General features: G+C 56.8%; 1 protein-coding gene across 11 annotated transcripts in view; it reads right to left on the bottom strand.

The window, feature by feature from the left end:
• Positions 1–27,132, bottom strand: part of CBFA2T3 (CBFA2/RUNX1 partner transcriptional co-repressor 3) — a 121,182-nt gene that overhangs the window by 16,073 nt on the left and 77,977 nt on the right. For 8 of the 11 annotated variants that reach the window (XM_054049024.1, XM_054049033.1, XM_054049030.1 and 5 more), the window contains 5 exons: positions 16,552–16,701; positions 11,011–11,088; positions 8,176–8,417; positions 7,581–7,670; positions 1,305–1,486 (listed from right to left, as the gene is read on the bottom strand). In XM_054049024.1, the coding sequence (XP_053904999.1) occupies positions 1,305–1,486; positions 7,581–7,670; positions 8,176–8,417; positions 11,011–11,088; positions 16,552–16,701 (742 nt within the window). Of the gene's footprint in view, positions 1–1,304; positions 1,487–7,580; positions 7,671–8,175; positions 8,418–11,010; positions 11,089–12,142; positions 12,379–16,551; positions 16,702–27,132 lie in introns of those variants that run through there. The other 3 variants (XM_054049026.1, XM_054049031.1, XM_054049032.1) reach the window with 2 other exon arrangements.

The following is a 27,132-nucleotide window of genomic DNA, read 5'->3' as shown; positions in this document are numbered from 1 at the left end:
GCCCTTCTGTGCCTCAGTTTCCCCCTCTGTCAAATGAGGGAGGATGATCCTGACCTACAGAACCTGAGGGTAAGTGTCTCCAGAAATGCAACTAGCTGCCAACGTATCCAGTCCAACCTGGAGCCCGCATCATTGCGTCCTGGGTGCAGCGAGCGATTCCTCCGAGCGGAGGGAGTGCTGAACTCCGTCTGAACTAGACAGCTGTGGGCCAGATTCCTCTCTGGCTCCTGCCTGCTCATGCACTGGCCCCCTGCAGGGGCAGTCTGCTGGGTGACAGGGCACATGGCCAGGGAGGTAGGGGGCTGTATGGCTACACAGCACACTAACCCGGGCTCTGACTCAGGTTTGAGCCCCAGTCCTCCTTCTGTCCACACACCAATCAGTCTGACTCGGGTCACAAGCACTCAGGACCCGGGTCCTCAGACCCTGCTGTGGGGAGGGTCACAGCCCAAGTCTCATTGTGACTCGGGGCCAAGCCCCTTTGCCGTGCAGTGTGGACACAGCTCAAGCCACAGACTTGAGACAGAAGGGCTGTGCAGCACAGTGTAGATGTGCTAGCATGGCTGCGAGACCCCAGTCCAGCACCTGTAAGCCCCAGTTTACCATGCAGTGTGGACGCTCAAGCCCTGGCTTAGAAACCCAGAGACACCCAGGCCCGGTTCCATAGACCCATGTTAACAATGCAGCGCAGACACACTGTTGGGTGGCACTGGTCACAAAGAGGTGTGTGGCCAGGATGGCTGGAGGTGCTGATTCCTGCCCAGACCGCTCGCCCGGTGCCTGGGTGGAGATGCAAGCTGCCCACCTTTCTGGGAAACCCCAAGGAGGCGGATGGTGGGAACTTCAGCTGCCCCCTACTGGAGTGAATCTCCCCTCTGGTGCAGGGGGCTTAGTCCTGACATACCCCCAGATCCCAGGAGCCCCGAGGGCTGCACACGGCGGGGAAATGCTCCAGGCCATGTGACATTCCCTGTTCACAGCGATCAGGAATGGGCGCAGCTCCACACCCCACAGTGCCTGGAGTCTGGCTGTGTGTGGCCCAACGTGCCTGCCATGCTCTCTGGAGCAGGGTCTCGCCAGCCTGGGCCCTTGAGCTTGGGCAGGGGAAAGGCTGGCGGAGAGTACTCAGGAGACTGCCCTGCCCCAAGCCCCACTCCTAAAAGGTGGGGAGCTGGGAATGGCTTTATCCTCTCCTCCTTGCTGGGTCACGCCCACTCGCCGCAGGCCCCGTGCTCACCGCATGACACTAGCCCCGGGAGCTGGGTGGGGCTCCGGGAAAGCAAGCGCGAGCCTCCGGGTCCTACCTGTCTGGTGTCCTCCTCTTGCCAGTCTCGGTGACCTCCAGGAGCAGCTCAGAGGAGTCGATGGGGGAAGAGGCGTTGGCATCGAGCAGCAGCTGTTCGTGCTGGGCCAGGTACTGGGCTGGGGTCTGCTTGGCCATGCGGGCGCAGTGGAGCAGCTCGCGCTGCAGCAAGGGCAGGTTGGCCTGCAAGTGGGGCAGAGACAGAGTAAAGCCCCCGCCAGCCCCAGCACTGCCCCCACCACCCACTTTTGCACAGACCAGCTGTCCCAGGCTGGGCTCCATTGCCTTGCAGGGGTGGGCCACGAGGGGGCTCCTTACTCTGCGTCCCTCGCAGACCGGGAAGGGCCAAGATAAACGGCAGAGGATGCTGGCTTCCTCAACAGCAGCTGGCTCTGCTAGAGCTACCCCCAATGCAAGGATACCATCTGCCTTGTCTGAACACACGGCCAAGAATTCGCCGCCCGTGTGGGTCAGTGCCCGGGTCTCTGGTCTCCGTGCAGCAGCGCTTCCCCGTCCCCAGGCATTGCTGGGGAAAGCAGGGGTGTAGCTCACCCTTCCCCCGAACCCCCATAATGAGGTTCCCTCCCTCGAACCCCCAGTATCGGCCGGCTCAGCCTGAGTCGTGGCCGTGTCAGACATGACACGAGGATCCTCCTACGCTCCAGGCCAGCAGACGTGGGAGTTACCCCATAACGACCAGCTGCAGGGTTTGTGGCCCCTTCCCCCGAAGCAAGGTACAGGACACTGGAGTAGATGGATAATTGGACTGATCTAGAATGGGAATTGCTATGTTTGGGCAAACCTCCCCTGGTAACAGCAACAGACAATTGCTAGCACCGGGCCAGAATCCCAGCTGTATGGATTCAACCAAGCACCCGGGCTAAGGTCTCCCTCCGTGCCTTCAGCCCCTCCTTAGCCATCAGAGGCAGGGGCTGGGAGCTCACCGGGCTTTGGAAGTCCCAAGAGTTTCTGTAACCAGCAGGCATCACTGCCGTTTGCTCCCATCCCATGGGCTCCTGAGGGGGGCTGCGGTTTGAGCTCCTCCGTTAATCATTTTGGGAGCTCCTCCGTTAATCATTTTGGGGCCAGGGCTGCTAGCCTTACTCGCCCTGAGGAGCACCTTACTCAGTAAGTAGCTGCAGTGATTGCACTGTTGCTGCTAATTCGAATGAAGGGGGGACAGAATCAGGCCCATATATAGCCTGGCTAGGGAATGGGCTTCCCCCAGCCCCTGACCCGGAGACGGATTCTAAGCCACGTAAAGCACTGGGGGCCAGATCCAACCCCAGCCGAGGGGACGGAAAGGCCCCTGTTGGATTTCAATGGGGGGCAGGGTCGGATCTGGCCCACAGATGCCACAGGGATGGGCACCAGACAACCCCCGGGGATAAGACAACCACAGATCACAAAAGCCCAGGGCTTCTCCTGCCTATCGGCACATGTGGTTTACACAGGCTGCGTCCACTCCTCCAATACCGCGGCCACTCGTGGTGCCACGTTTACTTTCCCTTAGCCAGCGCTTGGGAGCGGCTTTGGGGGTGTTCCTAGCCGTGCCGCCGCCCAGGCGAGAGCCCCCCCAGGGCAGGCCAGGAGAGCCCCACCTGTCCCTGGGGGGGGCATGGCCAGCTCGGACACCGGGAGTCGCTCGCCTCTCCAGCGTGTGCATTTGCAGGGGAGGAAGGACTTGTAAATAAACTCCCCCACCCACGGAGTTTCTCAGGGAGCCTCCACCCCGAGAAGAGCATCCAAAGCAGAGATGATTAAGCAGCAGAAACACATTTTTATCCAAGCGCTTTTGCTGCCAGCCCCGGTTTTCGATTTAGACAGCTGAGCCTCAGCCAAATCGCCATCTGTTGAACATGTTCGAGTTGAGCTGAGAAAATGTGCGGCTGGAGATTTGAGGGCAGCACGCCCCTCCCCCCCCCTCGTCCCCCCTCTCCCCAGTTAAATAAATCATTTTTAAAAAAGCGGAGTCTGGGAAACATAGTGGGGCTGGCTGGTTGCAGTTAGCGGAATGAGAAGCAGCTGGCGTCCTAGGTGGAAACAGATGGGCGCAGGGTGCCAGGGGAGCAGACAGCACAGGGAGTGTTGTCAAATGGCTCCTCTGGCCAGAGAACCGCCGAGCCTCACTCGGGAACTGCAGCCAGGAGCCGGATTTTCACAGCGCCCCAGGACCTGAGGTCCGGGAGCACCGGGCACAGAGGTGCCACGGAAGCCAAGCTTCTCCAGGGCACCGTCACATCGGCTTCTGCCCAAGGATCTGGAGCCAAGCCTTCCCGGCAGGGAGCACTGGCCCTCTCTGATGGGCATGTAGCTTGGAGGACAGGGCAGCATGTCCCGGAGCGGGGCAAGGAGACGTACCCTCACGCTCCAGGCTGCGGCGCTCGGTCTCCTCTAGCTTTGGACAGCAGAGGAAGAAGCATCAGAAACTGCAGGTCCTGCCCAGTGCCCAAGACGTGGATCCCCCAGCTGGCCCCCTGTGCCCGCCTTCCTCAGGGGTTAGGCAAGTGGGTACGACTGCCCGACCAACGCACTGCAGGCAGCGGAGAGACTAGGTCCACTTGGAGCTCTGCCCCGAGAGCCAGAGCAGCAATGTCCCTGATCCCCTCTCCTCCCCGGGGCCGCACTGACCGCAGCTGCCTGAGGGGCTGCTGTGCCGGGCCCAGGCACGGAATGGAAAGGGGCATTGCGGGGATCAGGGGAAAACACAATACAGACTCACAGAGCCAACTCCTTGCCCCACGGTAATAAATCCCTCGCCCTCTACAGCACTTTCCATAGACCACCAAACTCAACTGCACAGCAACCCTAGGAGGGACAGCTTATTATTACCGCCCTTTCACCACTGGGGAAACTGAGGCACGGACCTGCCCAGGGCCATAGGAGGCAGTGTCAGAGCCCATAACTCAAAGCCTGATTTTCAGAGGTGCTGTGCACCCACAGTTCCCATTGCAATCAGTCCGACTTGCGAGAGCCCAGGACTTCTGCACGTCAGGCCCTTTTTTTGGCCTCCCTGTGCCTCGGTTTCCCCATCCACATAGCAGGGAGAATAGCACCTATCTCCTGGGGGCATTGTGGGGCTTGGATTAATAGCGCCCACTCTTGCAGCCATAGAACAAAGAGCAACAGGATCAGGTCCTTCAGGCTTGAGATTTTCAAACCAGTCCAGGTGACTGGCCACGTCGCTTTCATTCATGTCAATGGAACCTGGGTGTCTAAACCTCCTAGGCTGCTTTGAAAATCTCAGCCTATGTCTCTAAAGAGCTTTGAGATCCTCAAGCAGAAGCTCTGATTTTATACTCAGTTTCCCCCCGGACAGAAGGACGGGGGCAGGCGAGCCCACCCTGCCGGACGTGGCCAGCGCCGCATGGCCCCAGAGCACTCTTAAACGTTTAAACCCTTTGCTGTTTGATGGGAGTGGAATACACCGGCTCCGAGAGCGCTGGAGGCTGCTCTGGCCAGATTCCTGCAGCTAGTTCAGAGCCATCGGGATAGAACCCTTGGGGCCGGGGCGGGGGAGATAATAAAGATGCGGGGGGGGGACTTCCCACCCCCCCTCCGATTCCTCTGATAAACAAGGGCAGCTGAAGCCAGCCCGGAGCATGGGCTGTACATATTTGGTTTGACAGACACGCCAGGGCGCTGAGAATCCCTCCAGAGCGGGGCGACAGAGCAGGCTCAGGGCGGAATTAAAAGGCAAATATAAAAGGGAGATTTTTAATGAACTGCACGTGGTGAGCAGCTGGGCCTAGCCCTGCTTTTTGCTGCACCCGGCTCTGCATGTGGGCGAGAGCGGGAGTGCACCTGTACTGAAGAGCTGCGGGATGTCCCGGGGGCTGGGGAGGGGGCAGCACAGGTTACCCCCTCCCCACCCCCACATTTCCCAAATCAACAGACTCAGCTGCGGAGCTGGAACTGCTGAGACTGGAGAGTGAGAGCCGGGAAAGAGAGAGGGGGCGGGCAACAGCTGAGTTGAAGCTCAGCGAGCTCCCCTCACAGCTCCTGCTCCGGCCCAGGGCCTCCTTCCTCACCTGGGGACATCGCCGGCTCCCACCAGGCAGCAGCCCGGTCCCAGGAGCTGCTGTATGATTGTCTGTGGGGCGAGGAAGGCTACGTGAGGGGGGGCCCCCGACATGGCCCCAACGGGCAGGGTGCTAACGCACTATGGTGCAAAGCAAGAGGGCTTTAAGGGTTCCCTAGCGTTAATGTCGGGGGCCAAGAGTTACACCAAACTGGGCCCAGAGGGTACATGGAGCCAGGCCCCCGTCCTTGTCCCCTTCGGGCCCCTGGCTGATCCTGCTCGGTCTCTTTCTCATTCGTGTCATGGAAGAGCAGACGTGCAGCAAGGACGGTTCCCCGCTAGCTCCCATAGGAGGCGGGAGCTACAGGTCTGGAAAACACCCTCACATCCATGGCATGGCCAGAGACTGAGCTCCACCCACGCAGAGCTAGCGGGAGGCACAGGCGGGGCGGGGTCACTGGGGGGTTGTTTGAACCTCTTTTGCGTTCACCTCGAGAACTGGCAATGCCAGGCACCCGCCCAGGAGAGGGCTGAACCAGCGGCTGAGACCACGAAACTGGCACCACGGGTTCTCGCTGGGCAAAGAGTTCATATAGGCCCAGAGTTCTGACTTCCCCTCGGCCAATCTGAGCGTACAACGCCCTGGGTCCAGCACCCCCTCCCATCACTGCCCGGGCGGCACCTCCGCTCCGAGCTGGTGCATTGACTGACAATGAGAGGGTCACCTTCAGACCCAGAGCCCAGCCAGGAACCTGCTCCCAGAGGCTGCCCACATTCACCAGCAAACCCAGCCTCGGAGCGGAAGCCAGGTGCCCCCAGCGTGAGCCGTGCCAACCCAGCGTCAGGCACTTGCAAATGAAGAGGAGGGAGTCAAACTTCAGTGGTGACTTATTCCAGAGGGGTGGACCCCTGGCACTAACCTCCATGGGTGCCTGCAATGAGCGAGCATATGTGACTGTGTCAGCCAGCGTTCCCCGCTGCTTTCATTCACCTGGGCACCACCAGCCTGGGGCAAATATCCAGGCCCGGAATGGAGAACTGGATCTGAAGCCGTGCGAGTGAAGGGTGGGTTTTCCCGGGGTTTCTGGATACCTAAGCACACCTCCTCTTTCCTAAGGGGACACTGCCCTTTAGGTTAGGCAAAGCAAACTGGTTTCCGTTTGTAACTGTCTTGCCCTTTGAAATGCACTCGAGAATGGCATCAGTGCGTCTGTCATCCCTTTGCATCCCAGCCTAGTAATCCTGTGTAACCCACCCCGCCCCCAGCGTTCACTTTCTGTTTATTTAAAACGGGGCAGAGCTGGGTTTCTGTCACAACGTGGCTGGCCCGGGGGGCGGGAGGGGAAGGGCATAGCTCTCCAGCTGGGACTGATTAGCTGCCTCCCAGCTGAGGCTGTGATGAGGCCGTGGGTCCGGGGATAGCAGGAGCTCAGGCTCTGCAGGGGAAAGAACCCAGTTTGCATGTGACACTCAGCGTGTGGCCTGGGAACAGACAAGGGGGCAGACTGGGAGTAGATAGGCCCCTGCAGGAGATCCCGAATCGAGGAAGGGACACGACTGACGTGCTGAATTTGTGTTATTTGGGAAAAGAACCCGAAGAAAAGGGGCCTGGAATCCCGGGGCTGGAGAGCGCTCTTTGGTGCACGGGCCCTGGGCTTACAGCGCCCCACAAAGCTTACTAGACAGAGAAAGGGCTTCCTGTTGGTTTGAAACGTTCCATGGAAGTCAAGACGCCCCCTCTGCGGCACTGGGAAGCCAAACACAAGCATCTCGGCTAGTGCAGAGACAAGGGCCTGCTGAGTTCCCCGGTCCAAAGCTGGGGGCAGCGGGAGAAGGGAATGTGCCACCCCAATGGAGAGGAGGGAGTGAGTCCTTCAAAGCATATTCCTGTGCATGTGAGCGGAGGGGGTGAGCCCGAGGAACACGGGGAAGGGGGTTCCTGGCTTCCTAAAATTACAACATTCAGGCAATCAACCCAGCACGACCCCCCACTCCTGCCCAACTCTCCTGGGCTCCACCCCAGAGCTCCCCAGCTCCATGGGATCTGTCCCCATCTGACTCAGGTATTTGCATGTTCCTTGACAGAGCAGATAAATTCTTCCCATAGCCCAGGCATCTGATAAGCGTGCCACCCACAGCAACCATCTCCCAAGTCAAAGGGTGCCTGATGCCGCAGATCTCCCCCATGGGGTGTCATTGGGGCCGGTGGGGCCACGGCCCTGGGCTAGACAGGACTGTGCAGCATAAGGGACCTACCTTCAAGAAGGGGATGACGAAGGGGCGCAGCGGGAAGTTAGTCGCCTCCTGGAGCTTGGAATGGAACTCTTCGATGGTCAGCGTGGAGTTCTGCGAGGCAGAGAGAGGGTCAGGCTCAGAGAGGAGTCACCAGCCCGTTCACACGGCCAGCCATTCGCTGCACTGACCCCGCTTCTCCCTCCCACCAGCCTGGGGCAGAGCTGGCATTTCCACTGGGCTCTAGAATTCACATGGCTACTGCCACAGGCCCTGGGCTACTAGTCACATGGGGCTGGGCTGGGCAGGGGCAGGTCAGTTCATTTGGACAATTCCCTCTTCACCTCTGCATTTCGGTGCAGGGCTTGAGGCCACAATGGGCAATTTGTACCTGGTGACAAATGCAGGAGAAATTCCCAGTTTTGCTGCGGGGGAGAGAGGGGGAGAAGTTTGCTTCGGGAAAATGGCAATTTTTTTCCCCAGAGCAAATTCAGGAACACCAGCAAAAATCTCTGCGGAGTTGGCCCCACAGCTCTGGGAGGGAAAAGCCTGGCTCGGTTACAGCTACGTCCGTCTCTCCGATGGCGCATGCCGGACAAACACGCCCCACAGAACGTACCACAAGCCCCAGCACCAGCGTGCGCACCCGCTCCCCGATCTCCGGGGAGATGTCGTTCCCAAACTGCTGCAGGGTGGTCAAGAAGCGCTTGAGTTTGCTGAGCTGCCGGGCGCCGCAGGCGGGAGGGAGCTGATGGGTGGACAGGGAAGCAGTGGAGGAGGTGGCAGGCCCGTTGCTGAACCCGTTGGGGGTGGAAGGAGCTCCATTGATAGCGGTAGGGGAGTGGCTGCTTCCATTCATTACTGCAATGAGAGAGACAGAGAGACGGTCACTGGAGAAGACGCTGGCTTTCAAGACCAGTGGCTGGCCTCTGGCAGAACGCTGTAATGGGCTTCTAGCAAGTAATGCTGCCCCCCACTGGAGAGAATCAGAACGGCTCTACTATGTGCCATAGGCTCTAGACAGCCAGAAGCTAATGGGGATTTTCCTTTACCAAAGTGAGCTTTTTGGAGCAGGAGGCTGAGTTCTCAGTGTGCGGATGGTGACCTGCAGAGAGGATGCCATGCGCAGGTCCTGTGCGGGGAAGGGAGGTGGGAAGACGTGTCAGCGAGGGGAGGGGAGGCGGTATCAGCACCAGGGGACAGGGAAGATATGTCAGTGTTTGGTGGCTACATGGGGAGTCCGTCTGTCTCACAACGACGTGTTGCAAACAGAAGGGAACGTGAACGCCAATGTCCGGCCACGGCAGCTTCCAATCGACAGCCAAGCAGCAGGGCAATCAGCCACGGCCCCCGCGGGTAAATGAATGTGCCGCGAAGCGGCCGTGTGCTCATCAGGCCCAATAAATCAATAACCCGCCCTGCTCCCGGAGAGACCTGGCTCAGCCAGTCATTTAACAGCGACACAAACACAACGCGCGAGGACAGCAGAGCCTGTCTGGAAATCCTGCCCCTCGCTGCACAGGGGGCTCTGTGTATCAGCACGTGGCCTCTGCTGGACCAGAGCATGGACCGGAAGGAACAACTCGCCTTCCCCAGCCCCATGGAGAATCCGCAGGACAGCCAACGAGGGCTCCAGCCTGGGCTGTCACCACGGGGATGGGGAGCACTTTGCATCAGCCTCGGCAAATACAACCTGACAGCGGAGCGAGGGCCTGAGGCTGCTCGACTGGCTGGGATGTTTGCAGGTGGTGATGTCTAGGGCTCGCTCCTGTACATGCCAAGCGCTTCCAAGGGCCCCAGGAGCCACCTTCCAAGGAGTTCAGCAGCCCGGGGGGCAGGACGGGCGCAGAGCGCTTTGGAAAATCCAGCCCTAACTCACCTCAGCCGTACATGTGGCTATCTGCAATCACAGAGTGAAAGGCAGGGCCAGGCCCTGACATCTGCTTGCTAACCCTGCAGAACAATCGGTTGCATTAAAGCTGTGCCTGCATCGGTTGAACCCGCAGCAGTGGATCCTCGGCACTTACAGGCCGCGCATTTCCTAGCGCGTGCAGAGATCAACCCCTAGGAAAGGTGCCTTCATGCCAGTCGCTGCTGAGCAATCTCCCTCTCCTGCCCACAGAAAGTAGAGCGGGGATTGTGCTGCTAGGTCCCGCCTACCCCACCCGGCATCAGCCAGGGCAAGATTGCGCCAAGCCCTGGGCACTTCTGTCCGTTGTCCAGCGCAGCTTGAAATCACAGAACCAGCCCGATTGCTGGGTAATTACACTCCCTGGATAGCCCGTCAGTTACAGGCTTTTCGCCAGTCTCCCCCCTCTGCCTAGTCCCCACGCCTCCCCGGAGCAGGAACCGCAGCAGCTAGAAGCGCAACTCAGGAACCAGAGGGATTCCTGTTCACAGGCTCCGTGACACAGTGCATGCCCCCCCCATGAAATCGGGGCGCCGAGTCCCCCTGAACATAGCTCTGCTGGGAACACAAACCCCAAAAGGCCCCACGATTCGCCTTGAGAAAATACAGCTGCCGAATAGCCCCGTGGCTCTCAAAATCCCCCTTCCCGCGTTCACTACTAACCTGCCCCGCTGTGGTTATGCTTCTTGGAAACCAGCAGCCCTGACTCCTGTGTTTTCTCAGGCTCCCTCTCGCTCTACTACGAAGCAATATCAGCCGCTTGCTAAAGAGATGCCGAAAATAACCCCCCGGCCACAACTGCTTTTATTCCAGTGACAGGTGTGTTACTAAGTTAAACTCCGCACATGGCCCCGACGGAAGGTTTGTGGACGCAGCCTGCACCCTCGTAGCCCGCTCTGCTAACGGGGGAGCGAGCGGGTTGGGAAAAAGTCCCGTTCGGACTGAGACGGTAAAAAACGAACAGCGGCAGCCTCCTTGAAAGCACCCTCCCTGCACGCCCTCATGTGCTCGCACCCACAAGCCCCGGTGGTGAATTCGCTGCTCCCACAAGGCGGGGGCTAACAGACAGCAATGGACGCAGACACCCGGGACTCCAGGAGCAGCTGCCAGAGGGCAGATCCCAGCACTGGTCCCACAGACCAGTGTGTTTGCCAGCTCCCCATCCTGCCCCTACGCTGGGCTGGAGCCGTGTCCTGCGATTGCTGTGCACCACTCAATGAAAGGGCTGGTAGCCTGTGGCTGTGACCCGGCTCCCCATGCCCAGGCTACGCGCTTGGGAGCTCCCTTAAGTGCCCTGTGCCCTGTGCTCTGGGGAGGAGGCAATAGCCAGGTAAAAGCAGTGCCCCGGCTTCACCCCAAGCGCCCCCACCCTCCCACGGGGCGGCATACCCCATCCAGCTCCTGCCTGCCACGTAGCAGAACTGTCCCGGTTCTGCCACCCTCGCACTCAGGGCAGCATTAAGGACACGGGGTCGCTCTCTGGGGCAGGGAGAGCTGAAGTGGGCTCTGGGTCTCTCATTAGAGTGGATGTTTCATTTTACTTACAAAGACAGACCATCGACCATTTCAAGCAACCATGAAAACGGCCGCGAGGCAGAAACGTCGGAGGCCCAGCTTCTTGATCTGCAAGCAAAATAAAACACACGCTATCATGAGAGACCAGCGGGGGCAGCTTTCCACAGGGCTGGGCGGGGGCTGGGCTGCTTCGGCCCCCATCTGCTTGAACTGGAGCTGCGTGGTGAAAATCCAGAGGTGAGAGACTTAACGGACTTCTCCTTGGAATGGACTGTGGGTCCCTGCCTTGAAAAGGCCTGGCCGTGCTTCCTAAATGGCATTGATCATCCAGGGACCTCCAAGCACTTTGCAGGGATCCATAAAGGAAGCCTCGCCACTCCCAGGCGAGGCAGGTATCACAGCCCTGCCTTGGGGAAACTGAGGCAGAGAGCGGGGAAGCAACTGGCCCAAGTCACACAGTGACTCAGTGGCTGGGAACAGAACCCTGCACTAGCCATTAGACAAAGTTCCCTGGATGGGGCAGAATTGCCACTGTCCCAAAGCAGGCAATTCAGGGGATAAATACTGACCTCTGAATCCAACATGGCCCTCTAGTGTTTGGCACCCCCCCCCACCCCCGGCTGCCTCCCTGAGTCCAACACTCTTACTAACCTCCTCAGCTTCTGCCCTGTCCCACGGCTTCCTCCCCCCGTGCTGCACAGAGCTCTCAAGAGTGGTAACCATTAAGTTTGCTGGTTAATAAAGTCCCTGATTTACAGGGTAAGTCTCAGTGCAGATCTGAGTCAGGCGGTTTGCTAATATTCACTAGGACTAAGTGCAAAAGGGACAACTTAAAATTCTTTTGCCTTTTTGTAACCTTTATGCATGCTCAATACATACAGAGCGTCACCCTCAGCCGCAGCGTGGCTAGGAAAAACCCAGCATGTTGGAGGAGGGGGACACCCCGCTCCACACAGATGCACACGCACAAACCCAAGTACGAATTAAGAGGCACCACATCTGTTGCAGAGCTCAGATTAGAAGCAAAACCCATCAGATCACAGACGATCAGAATCCGATTTCTAATTAGAGAACAGCTGGTTCCAAACCCAGCGCTTGCACTGACTGGGAATGCAGCTCAGGGTTAAAAAAAAAAACCAAACCAACCCGCTACCAAACACACCTTAAAGAGATTGGGCCTTGCCTGGATTCCCTTGAGCGGAGCAGATGGAACAGCTTTGCCGTTCGAAGGCTAAGCAGTTGTCAAAGGCGTTGGTGGGTTGTTGTTTTTTTTGCTCTTAGAATTTATCAGCGAGAAGCTGTTCTATTTGGTCATGAGGCAAGGCTCTCTGCTGGGGTGGGAAGGGGAGTCTCTTACAGATCTAGACCAGCTATTTCACAGAGCAACAGCTATGCCAGTGCAGAGGATACACACACACACACACACACACACACATTCGTACAGGGACTCGTGGGCCATTGGCTCTGTCGTTTGTAGAACGGTTGTTGGCAGTGATGTAGCTGCGTTGGGCTGGAAGAACAGCTCTGGGCAGCTCCAAAGCTGGTCTTTCTCCCCAACACAAGTTGGTCCAGTAAAAGATGTCACCTCTCCCCCCCGTTTGTCTCGCTCATTGGCACAAAGGGGCAAATAAAGTATGGCAAGGTGCCTGCAATCTCCTCTCCCTCCACGGGGGGCTCCACTGCTGGTCGGTGCAAGCCCCCAAAGTAGGTGGTGCTGGCCAGGGAGTCATTGGGGAATGCCACCGGAGTGGCTGCTGGAGGATTTCCCCACTAGCAGAATCCCGGGGGACAGCAAGGAGATGCCACGTGCTCCTCCCTGGGCTAGTGGGTGAATGAATTTGGCCCAATAGTTTTACATTTCCAAAGTGATCAAGGCCCAGCCCCACCCGCTAACGTCCCTTCTTGTTCCCGCTGCCCGAGGTGGCTAGAGAAAGTGGCCTCCAGCCCACTAAAGCCAAACCGATCTAGTTGCAAAGGGCTCCTCTGTGTCTGCCGGCACCTCCCGCTGCGTCTCCTCCGTCTGGGTCTCTGGAGCAGCCCGGAGCAGGCTGTTACATGTCTTTGTGACTAGCTCCTGCAGCGTGTCCCAGGACATTGCCAGATACAGCACGCAGCCGGTGCACACCAATCCCCAGCCTTCCCCGCTTACTACAGGGAGGAGGGTGGCTGCAGCAACTCAGTGGAGAAGCTCTGCGGAAAAGGGGCAGGGCAGGGCTGCCAGGACTAGTCACGCGAGATGACTGATCCTGTGGAAGCTGTGAATGGAAGGGGGGAGGGCGGATAGCGGGGCTGGGGACTCAGGTGTGCTGCAGAGACACTGAACAAAGCCCTGGTTGCGCACCAGAGCCCTCCCAGCTTCGTGGTTTAGCTCAGGAGGAGGAGGCCCCCTGGGAGCGTTCCTGGAGCAATTCCCTGTCTGCGCACTCTGACACCTGCGCTCTGTCGGGGATGTGACGACAGACCGTGGGTGTGTGTGCAACTGGGTTATGTGCCTTCTCCTTGAACACCATCCATCTAGGGCCCTACCAAATTCACGGCCATGAAAAATGCATCCTGGACCCTGAAATCTGGTCCGTCCCCCCCTAAGAAAATTGGTCTTGTGTGTGCTTTTACCCTATACTACACAGATTTCACAGGGGAGGCCAGCGTTTCTCAAATTAGGGGCCCTGACCCAAAAGGGAGTTACAGGGGGGTCACAAGGTTATTTTAGGGGGGTCGGGGTATTACTACACATATTTCAATGCCTTCAGAGCTGGGCAGCCGAAGAGAGGCGGCTGTTGGCCAGGCGCCCAGCTCTGAAGGCAGCGCCCCCGCCAGCAGCAGCGCAGAAGTAAGCGTGGCAGTACTGCAACCCCCCCTACAATAACCTAGAGACACCCCCACAACTCCTTTTTGGGTCAGGACCCCTGCAATTACACCACCATGAAATTTCAGATTTAAATCGCTGAAATCATGACATTTATGATTTAAAAAATGACTGTGAAATTGACCAAAATGGACATTGAACTTGGTAGGGTCCTAGCTATAATACTCCCTAGCTCTTCTATAGCCCTTTGCATCAGCAGATTTCAAAGGGCTTTACCAAAAAGGTCAGTATCATTATGGGGAAACTGAGTCACAGAAGGGGAAAGTGACTTGCCCAAGGTCGCCCAGTAGACCAGTGGCAAAGCCGAGAACATCCCCCAGGTCTCCTGACTCACAGTCCAGTGCTCTATGCACTGTCTCCCATTCCACACTATGGTGCAGTGCCATTCACACATCACACATCAATATGTCACACTGTGTCACATCAAGGTTCCAACACATATCATCACTGCCTGCCTGGAGATACCGACAGCTCCAGGTGCTCAGATATTACACTGATAAGGGTCGTGGAAGAAGTAGCTAGCTAGTAGAAGATGTGTATGGGGATCGGTAGATAGGGAGATAGATGACAGGCCATTGGGGAGCACAGGGTTAAATCCATCCCAGGCCCAGCTCCCCAGGCTGTTCCCAGAACTCCTTGCAAGCAGGAATCCTGTTCAGTTTCTTCTTTCTTCTCAGGACAGTGATGGAAGGAGGCGTCTGCCACGAATACCCGGACAGGGAACAAGCAGTTCCCACTAAAGCCAATGGGAGCTGCAAGTGCTCGGCACCATTCAGGGTTGGCCCCGTTGTTTGTACCATGTAACATTTTCAGTGATGGTCACAGGTTGATCCCAAACTGGCCTGTGATGTCCACCTGGAACAGATCCTGACGGCACCCCATCACTGGCAGGACAACTGCTCCTCTTCCATCCTTTCCTATGGGACCGGCTCCACACAGCCTGCCCCAATTGTGCCAGTCTGTGGCTATGCGCTCAAGGGGGCAGGTTTTCTCCAGATCATTTGCTTGCCATGCTGACCTGACCGCTAGCTTTCCATCCCCCTCCTGGGTGTAGATTGTCCCAAACCTTCCGAGAGTGCAGCTTACCCATGTAACAGGGCACGCTGGCATGCAAGGGAGTGCCCCTGCGGCATGTGCTCCTGGCACCCCCAGCCCTGTGCTGTGTGACAGCTCCATTCGTTTGAAAAGAGACGAAGGAGGCTGCAAAGTCTTAGGGGAAAGGAGGTGGATGAGATCCAAGACAACCTATCAAGGCACCAGCCGCTCCGTGCCTGGTGATAGGAGGGGAATGAAACGGGCTACAACGCTGTAGAAATTAAACTGGCGTGGGTCTCCTTATCCCACCAGAGAAAGTAGAGAACACATCAATGCTGTAGCCTGCAACTGGCAGCCGGTGATAAGGTAATCCCGGATCCCACCACAATGACTTGATGCACACAGGCCATAGGGGAGCACGGGTTAAACCAGCATCAACAGCTCATTACAGCCCGGATTCTGGCACTGCTAAGTCCAGCTCAGTGCCGCAGTGACTTGGCACCAGATGGGAGTTCCCCTTTGTTCGTGGCTTTCCAGCCTGGGGTTCGCTGCCATCCCCTTCTTCTCCCCCCGGTTCTTCCTAGAGCTGCTTGACAGTTTGCATTCATCATTTTTTCGCTGCTGACAAAAATTTGGGCCTTTTTTTCTAGCAAAATGTTTGGTGGGAAATTTTTGTGTCTCAGGAAATTTTCAGCTTTTTCAGCAGAAGTGAGAACAATGCAGCGCTTGTTGCTTTTTTGCTTTTTGGTTGATAAACTGATTTCCCCCGACCCCCCGAAAAATTACAACAAAAACCCCTCCCCAAATGTTTTGTTTCATCCTCAGATTTTCACAGAAAATATTCATAATTTCCTAACTGGTTCCAGTTGTTTCTGTATTGGAGAGAGTGTTGTCTCGTCGTTAGAGTGGGAGGCGAGGGGCGGGTGCTGGCAGTCAGGACATTGACTCAGTGGGTGACTGTGAACAAATCACCCACTCCCTCTTTGTGCCTCAGTTTCCCCCTCTGGGACACGGGGATAACCACACTTCCCTGACCGCAGGGAGCACTTTGAGCAGGAAGGTGCTGGAAGGGCAGGTGCTTTGTGTCCTTTTTAGAGATGCAAATAAATAAGGAACACAAAGGCCCGTTCCAGGACGAGAGCAGTTCCTCTCTCTCCACAGCACGAGGCTAACACAGAGGGGCGAGGCTAACACAGAGGGGCGTGTTGCAGCTTTGAGAGCCCCAGGGCAGAGCAAGGGCGGTGACAGAGGAGAGGAGTTAGGCCTGCCTACGGGCGTGTGCTCATCAAGAGCATTGGCTGGGGGGCTGGCCAGGCCCCACCTGCCCAGCCTGCCCCTTTGAGGTGGGCAATGCGCACGGCGGCCCCAGATGAGCCCTGCGTGGTGCCATGCGGGGGCAAGCCAGGAATGTCTGGCTGGCTTCTGCAGGAGAACGTTGGAGCAGGGATGGGGGGAAGATGCTCCCTGCCCTTCCCCTCCCTATGGCATCCTGCCCAGGGGCAGCTGTAACAGGGCCCATACGCTGCCCGGTGGCACAGGGCACAGAGCCCTCTCGGGGAGTACCCTTTCCAGGTGACATCTCCGTCAGCACGACAGGATCCGGCCCCGAGTCTGCTCACCGCGTCCCAGCCCCTCGCATCACCCCAGCCCCGTCTGCCCCGGCTACTCACTGGTGTTTGGCGTGAAGGAGGGGTGCCGTGTGGCTCCCTGCGTGACGGCTGGCGGAGGAGGAGGCATGTTGGGGGGTGTCGATCTGGACTGAGTCTTCACGTCGGCCGGCGAGTCAGGCATTGTGGCTGCCTTCTTCTTCTCTGCACTACCTGCAAGGGGCAGAGACGCAGAGAGCGAGACACAGGTGAGTGCAGTGGATTGGGGTCGCCGGGCCACATGGCACTAGCTAAACCCAGCCTGCTGATCCTTCCCTCGCCCAGGCGCGGACCTAATGCCCACTGGAGTCAGTGGGCATCTTGCCCTGGTCTGCAATGGCTTTTGGGTCAGGCCTTCACGGGAGGTGGCAGCCACGCAGACCTCTTTGCATTGCAGCCAATCGAAACACACGTGTTTCTCCTCTCACATGGGCAGTTATTCCTGATTCACATCAGCAAGAGGAGGGCATGGCCCCGTGCCCCGTAATGCACATGGCTATGCCACTGGGAAGGCATCACCTTGGACTGAAACGGGCCCCCACTCATGTGCCCATTTCAGGGTCGTCCCCCCTGTCCGAGGGCCCTTCTCCCATGGTGAGAACCGACCCGTTTGTCCCGGGGAACCTCCACGTTTCCAAAACGCCAAACTGTGAACATTCCTTCCAGCAACAATGAATTTGTCCCAAAACACTGAGAACTTCACAAACGTTCTGGGCTGTGAAACGGCCAACATTCCTTGGTTCAGGACTATGGCACAGGAGAGGAGCTTTACGAGATCCCACAACCCCAAAAGCTGGCGTTTCGGGGCTGGGATGGGAGCACGTTTGCTCCTAACTCTGCCTGGGTCACCCCACCCCTCATTCCTGAGCAGGGCAAGACTCAGATCACTGAGGGGGCAAGGAGCATGGCTCTCAGGGGCGTCCCTTCCTGTTCATTGCAGCGGGGACCCAGTGGATGCAGGGCGGGAGGAGAAGTCTACCCTTCCTGCCCCAGACGGAAAGTGCAATTTCACCCATTGAGCAGTGAACCCTCGGGCTCCTGGGCAGACGCATTATCACCGGGTCCTACGCAGAGTCATGGAGGGCCATGTCCTAGCTATACCCTGGGTCTTGGGGGCTCAGCTTTCTTGTACCTGAGCCCCCGGCCATCCATGAGCTCGGCCTCACAGCAACCAGGCGTGGCAGAGGGACGTGTCATTCTCCCCGCAGAGAGATGAAGGGCGGAGAGCTCAGAAGGCTGGGGAGAGACAGGCCCCTGGGGAAGCGATTCCCAAAAGCTAGCGCCCTAGGTGGGAAGCCACCTACGCTAGCCAAGGGAAGATGCCAGCCAGGGCTGGTGCACAGCCCCACCGTGCTCTCAGAGGCAGACACCGAGGTCCAGGCTGCAGGGAAGTGTCGAGCGCCGAGGACGGATCACGCTCATCACTTTTAGCTCAGTGACGAGCGTACTGATCTGGGAAGTGGGAGACCCCCCGGCTCAAGTGCCCCCTCCCCCAAAGGAGGAGAAGGGATTTGCCGCCTGGCAGGCGAGTGCTCTAACCATTGGGCAGTTCTGCTGTGGAGTTCCCTCCATCATCCGGTTTGAAGCTGTTGCGTTGGGGATAAATAACAAGACTCCGTGGAGCAGGGAGACCGGCTCCTGGTCTCCTTCATCCTGGGCGAATGCTCTAACCACCAGGCGACACAGCCACGCTCGGGCTTGTGCGCACTGGCTTGCAAAGGGTCGTTTGGACAAGAGAGCGGGCAAGCGAGCACACCAGCACGAGCATGATTCTGCTGCCTGGTGGTTGGCGCACGTACCAGGATGGGGGCGATGTGGGAGCCAGCCCCTGCCCCAGTGGCTCATTCGTTATTTAGCTGCAGCATAACAGCTTCAAGGGGAGGGGCTGGGGCCCGACATCAGACTGTCCTGTACCCCGGGGTCAGGGCACAAACTCCCCGTTCAAATCCTTTCTCCCCATTAGGTGGAGGGGGGATTTGAACCGGCTACTCTCCCGCCTCCCAGCTGAGTACCCTAAGAAGCAGTGGGCTAAACGTTCCAAGGGCGGCTGTGGTCCTCCTCCCCCTGGCCGCCTTGTGCAAGCTCGCCGATGGGAGCCTCTGAGCACACTGAGCGGATCCGGCTCCTCAGGCGGGTTAGGCCACCGAACGCCTCTGTGGGGAGATGGGCGTCCGGACGGCCCCAGTGCGCATGCCCTGAGGCAGAGCCATTGACGCCTCCAGGGTTTCAGCAGGAGTTTCGTGCATCACGGTGATCCCCAAACTGGGGCTTGTGCCTAACTCCGGCAGAGCGTTCAGCCTGAGGGGACGTGCCCCAGGGACCCCGGGGGTCTGGGGTAGACCTGAGAACTGAATCCAGAGCTCCTGAGTCCCCGCGACTGTGCCTTAAATCACAAGGCCGCCCTTTCTCGCCCAGCCAGCCCTCTGCACACCAACATATTGTACAGAGCTCTTCCCGCCCATATGCACAGCACTGTTGGATACACATGTTCATCCAGCCACACAACACTGGATCACATAGCCATCTACCCACCCTGGAAATCCTGTACCATGCACACGTCTTCCCGCATACGTACCAATGCACAGTCCACACGCACCTCTATTAGCACACGCGATATACCCTGTACACACGCACCCGACAGATCTAGATATGTGTCACGCATGCACAGAGCATGCTGTCATCTTGGCGCTCGTCCCCGAGAACCCATCTCTGCCATGGCACACACCGTCAGAGCAATCTCCCTGCTGGTTACCGGCCAGTTTGGAAGGAATGGGAATTCTCCCCGGGTCGCCGGCTGGAATGCCACGCCATTTCCCAGGAATTATGTGTGGAGTTCCAGGAATCGCGCTGTCAGGCCGGGATTATTCACAGATAGTAAATTGGGCTTTAGATGCCGTGCTGCAGGCAGCAGCTCCCATACATACAGCAACCAGGGCAGTTCCTCGGGTGCCTTGAGAGCATTCGTTCCCGCGTCATTGACCTCAAGCACTCAAAAATCCCCAGTCAGGCCCCAAAACATCAGGGGATTTAAAAGACCTAATAAATATGAGGTTCCCTTTCTTTGCCTCGTGGTTTCTGAGCCTTTAGGGGTCACTCAGGACGCGTTTTCTGGCTTTTCTCCAAAACCAGGAGAGGGGAAATGTACCTTTTTTTAATAAGAGCCGAGATTGTGGCGTTATCCCAGGATGAGCCTAGCTGGGGCGTTAAGAAAACAACATGACTCACGATCGTCACAATAACACTGCGAGAACCGGCCACACTGCCTGAAGCCCGACGCCTTCACTGCGATTAAACCCTTCTCCGGATCATCGGGAATAAAATTCCCTGTCCCTCCCACCTCTCGCTTGTCCAACAAAGCCCCAATGACAGAGCTGGTGGAAAGTTTTCCAGCACCACGGGTTTCCATCCTCAGAAAATGCCACGGCCTGGAAATCAAAACATTGTCAATTTTGATGAAATTTCGTCACAGAAACAAAAAACAAGCGGACCGAAGCATTGGCCATTTGACGTCTCTAATGCTGAGCAACACAGCGTTGGTTTTTAACAAAACAGAGCATTGCCGTGGTTAGTTTTAAAATCACTTTGCGTTTTGCAATTTGTTTTATTATATTTGATGTTATACTAGAAGTTGTGATAGACAATTAAAAAAAACGTTGAAAGTTGATCAGCTCAAAGTGAACTGTCCCTGTTTTAAATATCTAATGCTGAGAAGGGCAGTGGAGGGTCAGGGGTCAGGTGCATTTGACAAATTCCAACCACCAGTGCGCCCCCACCCAGCTGCCTAAAACTAGCTGTGTCTGAAGGTCAGAGATAACCTGTAGCTGGGGAGTGATTACAGAATTCCTTGTCCCAGGATCCCTGCGAGCTGTTACCAGGGAATATCGTTGTGATGCAGTGTTCATCCCCCTTCCCCCCACAGTAGCCCGTAAAGGGTTAATGACACAGTTGCCAAAGTTCACACGGTAAATAAGCCCCCCCCCGACTTTCACAATAAGCCAAAAATCAAGCTAATCCCATCTCAAAACAAGGCCAAAACAAGCCAGTCCCTAAGAAGCCCAACACTCTGTGACTAGATCCCCCCGGCGTGCAGTCTGGGACTGGGCTGGGCCCGCTATGCACCCCGACTCTCTCCCCGCCTTGCCCCTGCTTGCCGGGAACTGATCAAAAAAAAAGAAGCCAAAAACTAGCTAACAAGCAACTCACAAGCCAATTAAGCCCAAAACAAGCCCAATTTCTGTGTTTTTTTCGCGGGTTTGGCCTGTCTGGTTAATGAGGCTCCGAAGGAGCCAATTAACCTGCCAGGCAACACCTGAGGGAGAACAAGGCAGGAGGATGGAGCCCAGCTGGACAGGAGCAAGGAGGGCTGGTATAAAGCCAGGAAGTGGCTTAGAAAGGAAAGAAGGAGAAGCCCAGGGGGAGAGCAGAAGTCCTGGGCTCCTGGCCCTCAAGGAGGGGGTGTACCAGCCGGATTGTGGAGAAAGGAGCCTGATAAAGACAGAGTAGGAAGCAGTCCAGGTTTGGGATGGAGCAGACCCTGGCTGCTGACTGTAGGGTCCCTGAGCTGGACCCCGGAGCAGAGTGGGTCGGGTTCCCCAACCAGCGGTAGAAGGGAAGCTTGCCTGGGACAGATCGTCCAGTGAACTCTGATACCCTGGAAAACACACAGTGACCCAGCCGGGGTGGGGGACAAGCTGTGAAAAGGGATCCCCCTAAGCCAGGAAGAGGGATCATCCCGACGCACTGCAAATCCCGGAGCGTGAGATAGAAGGGGGCATCCGAGCAGGTGGCCCTATTCCCCAGACGCAGCCCCAAGGAGTGAACCCCATGACAATCCCCTGTGGAGGGCAGGGGGCTAAAGCAATGTATGGCCAGAGCAGGACTGTTTGGCTCTGCACACCGCATCCCTCAAGCTGTCTTTCTCAGCATCTCGACAGGGCTGCGGTTTTCCTGGGATTCAGCCATGGCCCAGTTCAGAGGAGGCTTTGGAGTGGCAGGGGGACCTGGCTGGGACTGGGGCGGGGGGGCAGGGAAGAGACGAAGCAAGTAAACAGGACAGCCGCGAAACAAGCTTAAGTGAGAGCACCTGCTACTGAGATCAGCTGCTGCCACGTCCATTTCTCTCTCTCTCTCTCTCTCCGCCGTTAGAGAGGGTGCACTAGAGTTTGATGGCCTGGCACAAGTGTGGCGGCAGCTGCAGTGGTCCGTCAAAGTGCCCTGTGTCTGGGGGCTCAGCTGGAGCCCTGGTGAGAACCAAAGAAGGAAAGCGTCCCCCTCGCTAGAGGCTGACAAGCGTCTCCTAGAGGTGTCACTGCCTTTATAGGATCAGGAGAACTCGGGGGCTTATTTGCATGCAGGCACCGCTGATAAACTAATCTAATGTGCATTCTTAATCCACTGCAACTGTTGTAAGATTAATTGAACCCTGCGCGAGTACATTGTCCAGGCTAAATAAAGCCTGGTCTTAATCAGAGCAAGATGTTATCGGGGCTTGCACAGCGGCCAAAGCCAGGGCCGGACTTCAACGGGAAGAGAACAAGGTTTTATAGACGAGCTTCCCAGGTTCTGCAGGAAACTGACACTCCTGGGGATTTCGCTCAAGCAGAGGCGGGAAGGGGGCATCCGGCCTGGCAAACTGCAGCTCTTTGGTGCACAGAGTGGGCAGGTCTCTGTAGTGGGGAGCGGGCACACGATCAGGGTGCGCTTGTCCCAAGCTCCCCACTTCCTCCGAAGTGCAGGAAAGCGCTTAGCAGCCTCCCGAGGGAAGGGCAGCCACAGGGAGGCTGTTCCACCAGCACCAGTTAGCCTCGCTGTCCCTCCCGTCCTCGGCGCAGAAGATGAGGTAAGCTGTGCCCCTGCCTGCATCAACCAGCCCTTGCCAAATGCCAGCCACAGGCTGGTGTAACACTAACAGACCCCGGTCGTCGGCGGGCGGGATCGAACCTGGGATCTCTGGAGCTTGGTGCATGAGCCTCTACTGAAGGAACTAAAAGCCAACTGGCTGTTAGCTAAGGGGGTAGAGCAGACTCATTTTATCTCTCTCTCTCAGTGGTCTCGGTGCCACCAGATGGGCCAGAACACAACACCCAGGAGGTGTGTGGGTTACACGGGCACAGCCTGAGATGGTGCCAGGCCTATAGCAGCAGGGAGGCTGTGATTGCCAGGCCGTGGCGGGCCATGCCATTTTTAGTCAGGCACGTGGTTCTACACCTGCATGCAAAATGGCTGCCGTCATGCAGCACAGCCTCGCACGTACAGTGCGGGGGAGATCACGCTGCACAGAGGACACCCTCTTGTTCTACAAAATAGTGCCCTGTGGGCACATTCACGAGCCGGACGGGATTGGCCCACGGGCACAGCCTTGTGCTCACAGACGGCAAGCCACTGCTGCCATGGCGATGAGAAACAGCCCCGCACCGCCAGCCCCCCCGGCCACTCGCTTGGTACGCCAGTGCCGCTGAGCCGGAAGCATCTGAACCTTGCCCAGCCAGTCGCCGCATCAGCCACTTGCCAGGCACCCAAGAGACGTGTCTCACTAGCACAAGATGAGGCAGCCTTAGTATGGAGCTGTTGCTTGCAGGGCCAATAGGTCCTGAGTTCTAGTCCCAGCTCAGACAATGTCGCCATCTGGGGCAAGTTACTTAACCTCCCTGGGTGTGGCTGAGAGGAGAAAAGGGCCTCTGCTCTCTCCTGTGCATCACAGGGATGGCCCTTGCACTCAGCGAGCTGCCAGCATGAGCCTCTCCAACAAGAGTGGGGAGGGCTTGGGAAGCCATGGGCCCCATGCCACACTCCATCCAGCAGCTCCAGCCCCCCAGGGGAAGAAGCAGGCTCTACCCTTTTCCAAGGTAGGTGTAGCAGCCTGGAGCTCACAGACCGTGACCTCTGATTCAATCCTCCTACCTATCAAACAGGGTCGTGAAACTGACACCAAGAGTTTTGCCTTAAGTCCCAGGAAACAGTCTCTCATTATTTAAAGGCCAGCTTCTCAAAATCTGGCCACACGCAGGTTGGGTAATTGCCCGTGCAAAGTTTCAGAGTAGCAGCCGTGTTAGTCTGTATCCGCAAAAAGAACAGGAGTACTTGTGGCATCTTAGAGACTAACAAATATATTAGAGCATACGTGGGCAGTAGTCCACGAAAGCTTATGCTCTAATAAATTTGTTAGTCTCTAAGGTGCCACAAGTACTCCTGTTCTTTTTGCCCGTGCAAATTTACCAGTTCGTTTCACAGCAACCTGATCTACTGTGGCAGTTGCAGTCATAGCCCAAGTGAATTAGGTGCCCGCCTGCCCGAGGGCTGTGGAATCCCAGCCAGTCTAACTGGAGTTGCGGTACCGATACACACGTGGTTATGTGGAACGATGCCAACAGCATTGTAACAGCAGCCCAGCAGAGATGGGAAAGCACGTGCACACAAACGCTGTGTGCACCGGAGCACTTTTGTGTGGGAACTCTGACAGGAGCTCAGCATACACCCATTACTTTTTCAGGGAAATTCCTCTCCAGTTAAATCGCTGAGGATCTCTCCTCCCAGAGCCCCAAAGTCCCTTTAGAGTTCACGGTCATGCCTGATCTGCCTTTCTCTTCCAGCACCCGAGTGATAAGACCGCTATTAATGACTTATTCGTAATCAGTTTTATGAAATCCCCACCAGTGGGATTGCGAGAGACCAGCCAGCCCCAAGAGCACATGAAAGGCAGAGCCGGCCATTCACACCAAGCCTGCTCCCCTCGCGCTAGCCCACAAGTAACTTCGAAAATGCAAACAGCCGTATACTATTCCAGGAGGTGTAATTAGTTTCCCAGACAGTGGATGCCTTGTCTGTTATAGGCCCCTCATCTCTCCCTCCACCCCACCCCCCTTCATACCTCCTCCCTGCAGCTCCCCCTCCATGCTCAGGCAGGGTCAGTTTCTGCGTCTGGTGAAAGCTCCCCCCAGACAGGGCTACATGTTGTGGAGACAGCTTTGGAAAGGAGCCAGCGCTGGAGTCTCGGTCTCGGGCCGGCCTCCCCTTCGCCGTCCGCAGCCGAGCGCAGGCCAAGAAACACGGGCTTTGGGAGGCAGCTCCAGCGGAGGCCAAGGAGAGGGAGGTGGGACACTGGCCATGCTTACAGGCTTTACAGTGTCACTCTCGGCAGCTGAGTCCCTCACAAGCCTTTAGGGATGTGGCTTCATAGCCCCTGGTGAGGCAGGGAAGGGTCATTCCCCCATGTCACAGAGGGGAAACTGAGGCATGGCAAGATTAAATGACTTGCCAGGGTGTCTGGGGCAGAGCCAGGAATTGAACCCAGGTCCCCAAGTTCCAGACTGGTGCCTTAACCACGAGGCCAACCTTCCTCAAAGATATAGTATTATTTATTAGATGTATTACGGTACTGCCTGAGCCCCAGTCATGGCCCAGGACCCCGTGGTGCCAGACGCTGTGCATTATTAGATGTATTACGGTACTGCCTGAGCCCCAGTCATGGCCCAGGACCCCAAGATGCCAGACGCTGTGCATTATTAGATATATTACGGTACTGCCTGAGCCCCAGTCATGGCCCAGGACCCCGTGGTGCCAGACGCTGTGCATTATTAGATGTATTACGGTACTGCCTGAGCCCCAGTCATGGCCCAGGACCCCAAGATGCCAGACGCTGTGCATTATTAGATATATTACGGTACTGCCTGAGCCCCAGTCATGGCCCAGGACCCCGTGGTGCCAGGCGCTGTGCATTATTAGGTGATTTATGGTCCTGCCTGAACCCCAGTCATGGCCAAAGACCCCGTGGTGCCAGGCGCTGTACAAAGACCGAACACAAACATGGTCCCTGCCTGAAGAACTTCCTCGTGAACACAGCTAGAGCGTCTGACCCTCTCCCTTGTCCCAACGCGCCATGGCCCTGTAATGTCCTGCAGGGGAACAAGGGGGCATGGGTGGGCACGGGCTGGCTGAAGAAAGAGGCCTTGTCCCAGTATCTCCAGGGAGGCCAGTGGAGCTGCCAGCGTCACTTACACATATGCTTGGAAAGCTGAATTAAGGTTCACCATCAAGATTTCATGGAGGGTCCTGCACTCTAGCCCCCATTTACCAAGTGACTGGTTCACAGCCAGGCACCAAGTCCATGGATAGACACCCAGGTCTGTGGTAGCTCTCACAGCTGGGATTTGCTCTCCGGATCACACCACTGCTCTGTGCCTGGCCCACAGGACCAGCTGAGACATGGAAAGTGCACAGCCAGCCCTAGCGGGCCGGTAGGATAACAGCAGAATTGTCACCCCCTGATGGAAAGCTTCGATGGAAAGCTTTCATTCCGGGGGGTTGGAACAGGAACGTGTTTTCGTCTATTTCAGCAACGTTCAAAAAATCAAACGTTGGGATTTGAAAAGGTTCTGGGTTTTGTTCTTATTTATTTCCCCCCTTCTCTCCCTTTTGCCATGGAAAAAGGCATGGAAAAGAACAAACCTCCCCCCACCCCCAACTGAAAATGAAGTGTTTGTAGTTTGGGGTTTTGCTGGAAAAAAAGATGGAAATAAATGTAAAAGACAATTTTTTACAAACATTTTCATTTTTGACAAAAGGCCATTTTTAAAATGGATAAAAAAATACGTTGTTTGAAAAATATTCACCAGGTCTTAACTCCTGGCACGGGGCTTATCTGTAAAGCACGTGGCCAGCCCTGCCTCCTGGCGTATCTGCCATGACAGTCCCCGAATACCTACGTGTGTCAGGTGCATCACCGTGGGCTGCTGCAATTTCAAAGCAGGGCATCTGGACTTGAAGAGCGGAGGGCAATGCCGGGGCCGCCGGGGGGTAATTAAATGTTAGCACACACAGCCAGCAAGGAAGAAACAATCAATCAACTTCAGGGACTCTTCCCTTGGGCTGTGATTGCAAACCAATGGAAAGACCCTTTTTGCTCCCCCCCCGCCCCCATCACCATCAGGAAACAGCCCCCAGTGCCATCGCTTCACCGGGATGAAAGGCCAGTTCAGGAAGCTGCACAGAAGAGGGACGCGTTAGATGGAAAGAAGCAACTACCTGGTGCAGCAATTGTATGCAGGGCGGTAAATGAAACCAACTGGCGCCCCGGCTGGGCACTGCTGTGGCTCCCGTGAAAACCAAACCTCCGCAAGCAAGGGGCTTATGGGGGAAATGATGACCCAGCGTTAGCCAGGGCAGAGCACGTGGTGCCGGGGAAATACCAGAACTGATGTGCTTAGCAGGAGCTGGGAGATAACTTTCCAGTGCGTTTCACCTTCACCTTTCAAAGTCAATCCCCTTTAATGGTGACAGGACTGCAAAATCAATTACCCCTCGCGGATCAGCTCACGTCCAGCTGCTGTTCTCATGCCCCCACGCAGCTGGAAACCAGCGGGTTTACGCAGACAGGGCATTCGGAGCCAGGAAGCAGAAGGGAGCGAGGGTTTTCGCTGCTCGTTTTGGGGTCACTCACCCAAGAGGCATGGACTTTTCCATTCAGGGAGTTATAGTGGCCCCTCTCTTTCTCCCCACACGGGATCCTGCTGTCTCCCCTGCTAGAGCTCATAGAAACTCGAAATTATTGTTGTATCCAGGGGCTTGGGGATGCAAAAGGACACATTCCCGGCGTGCCAGGAGCCCTGC

Source organism: Malaclemys terrapin, chromosome 14 (assembly GCF_027887155.1).
Source record: "Malaclemys terrapin pileata isolate rMalTer1 chromosome 14, rMalTer1.hap1, whole genome shotgun sequence".
Classification (NCBI taxonomy): domain Eukaryota; kingdom Metazoa; phylum Chordata; order Testudines; family Emydidae; genus Malaclemys; species Malaclemys terrapin.
The sequence above is the reverse complement of the archived record's forward strand: the minus strand, read 5'-3'. Positions and strand labels throughout refer to the sequence as shown.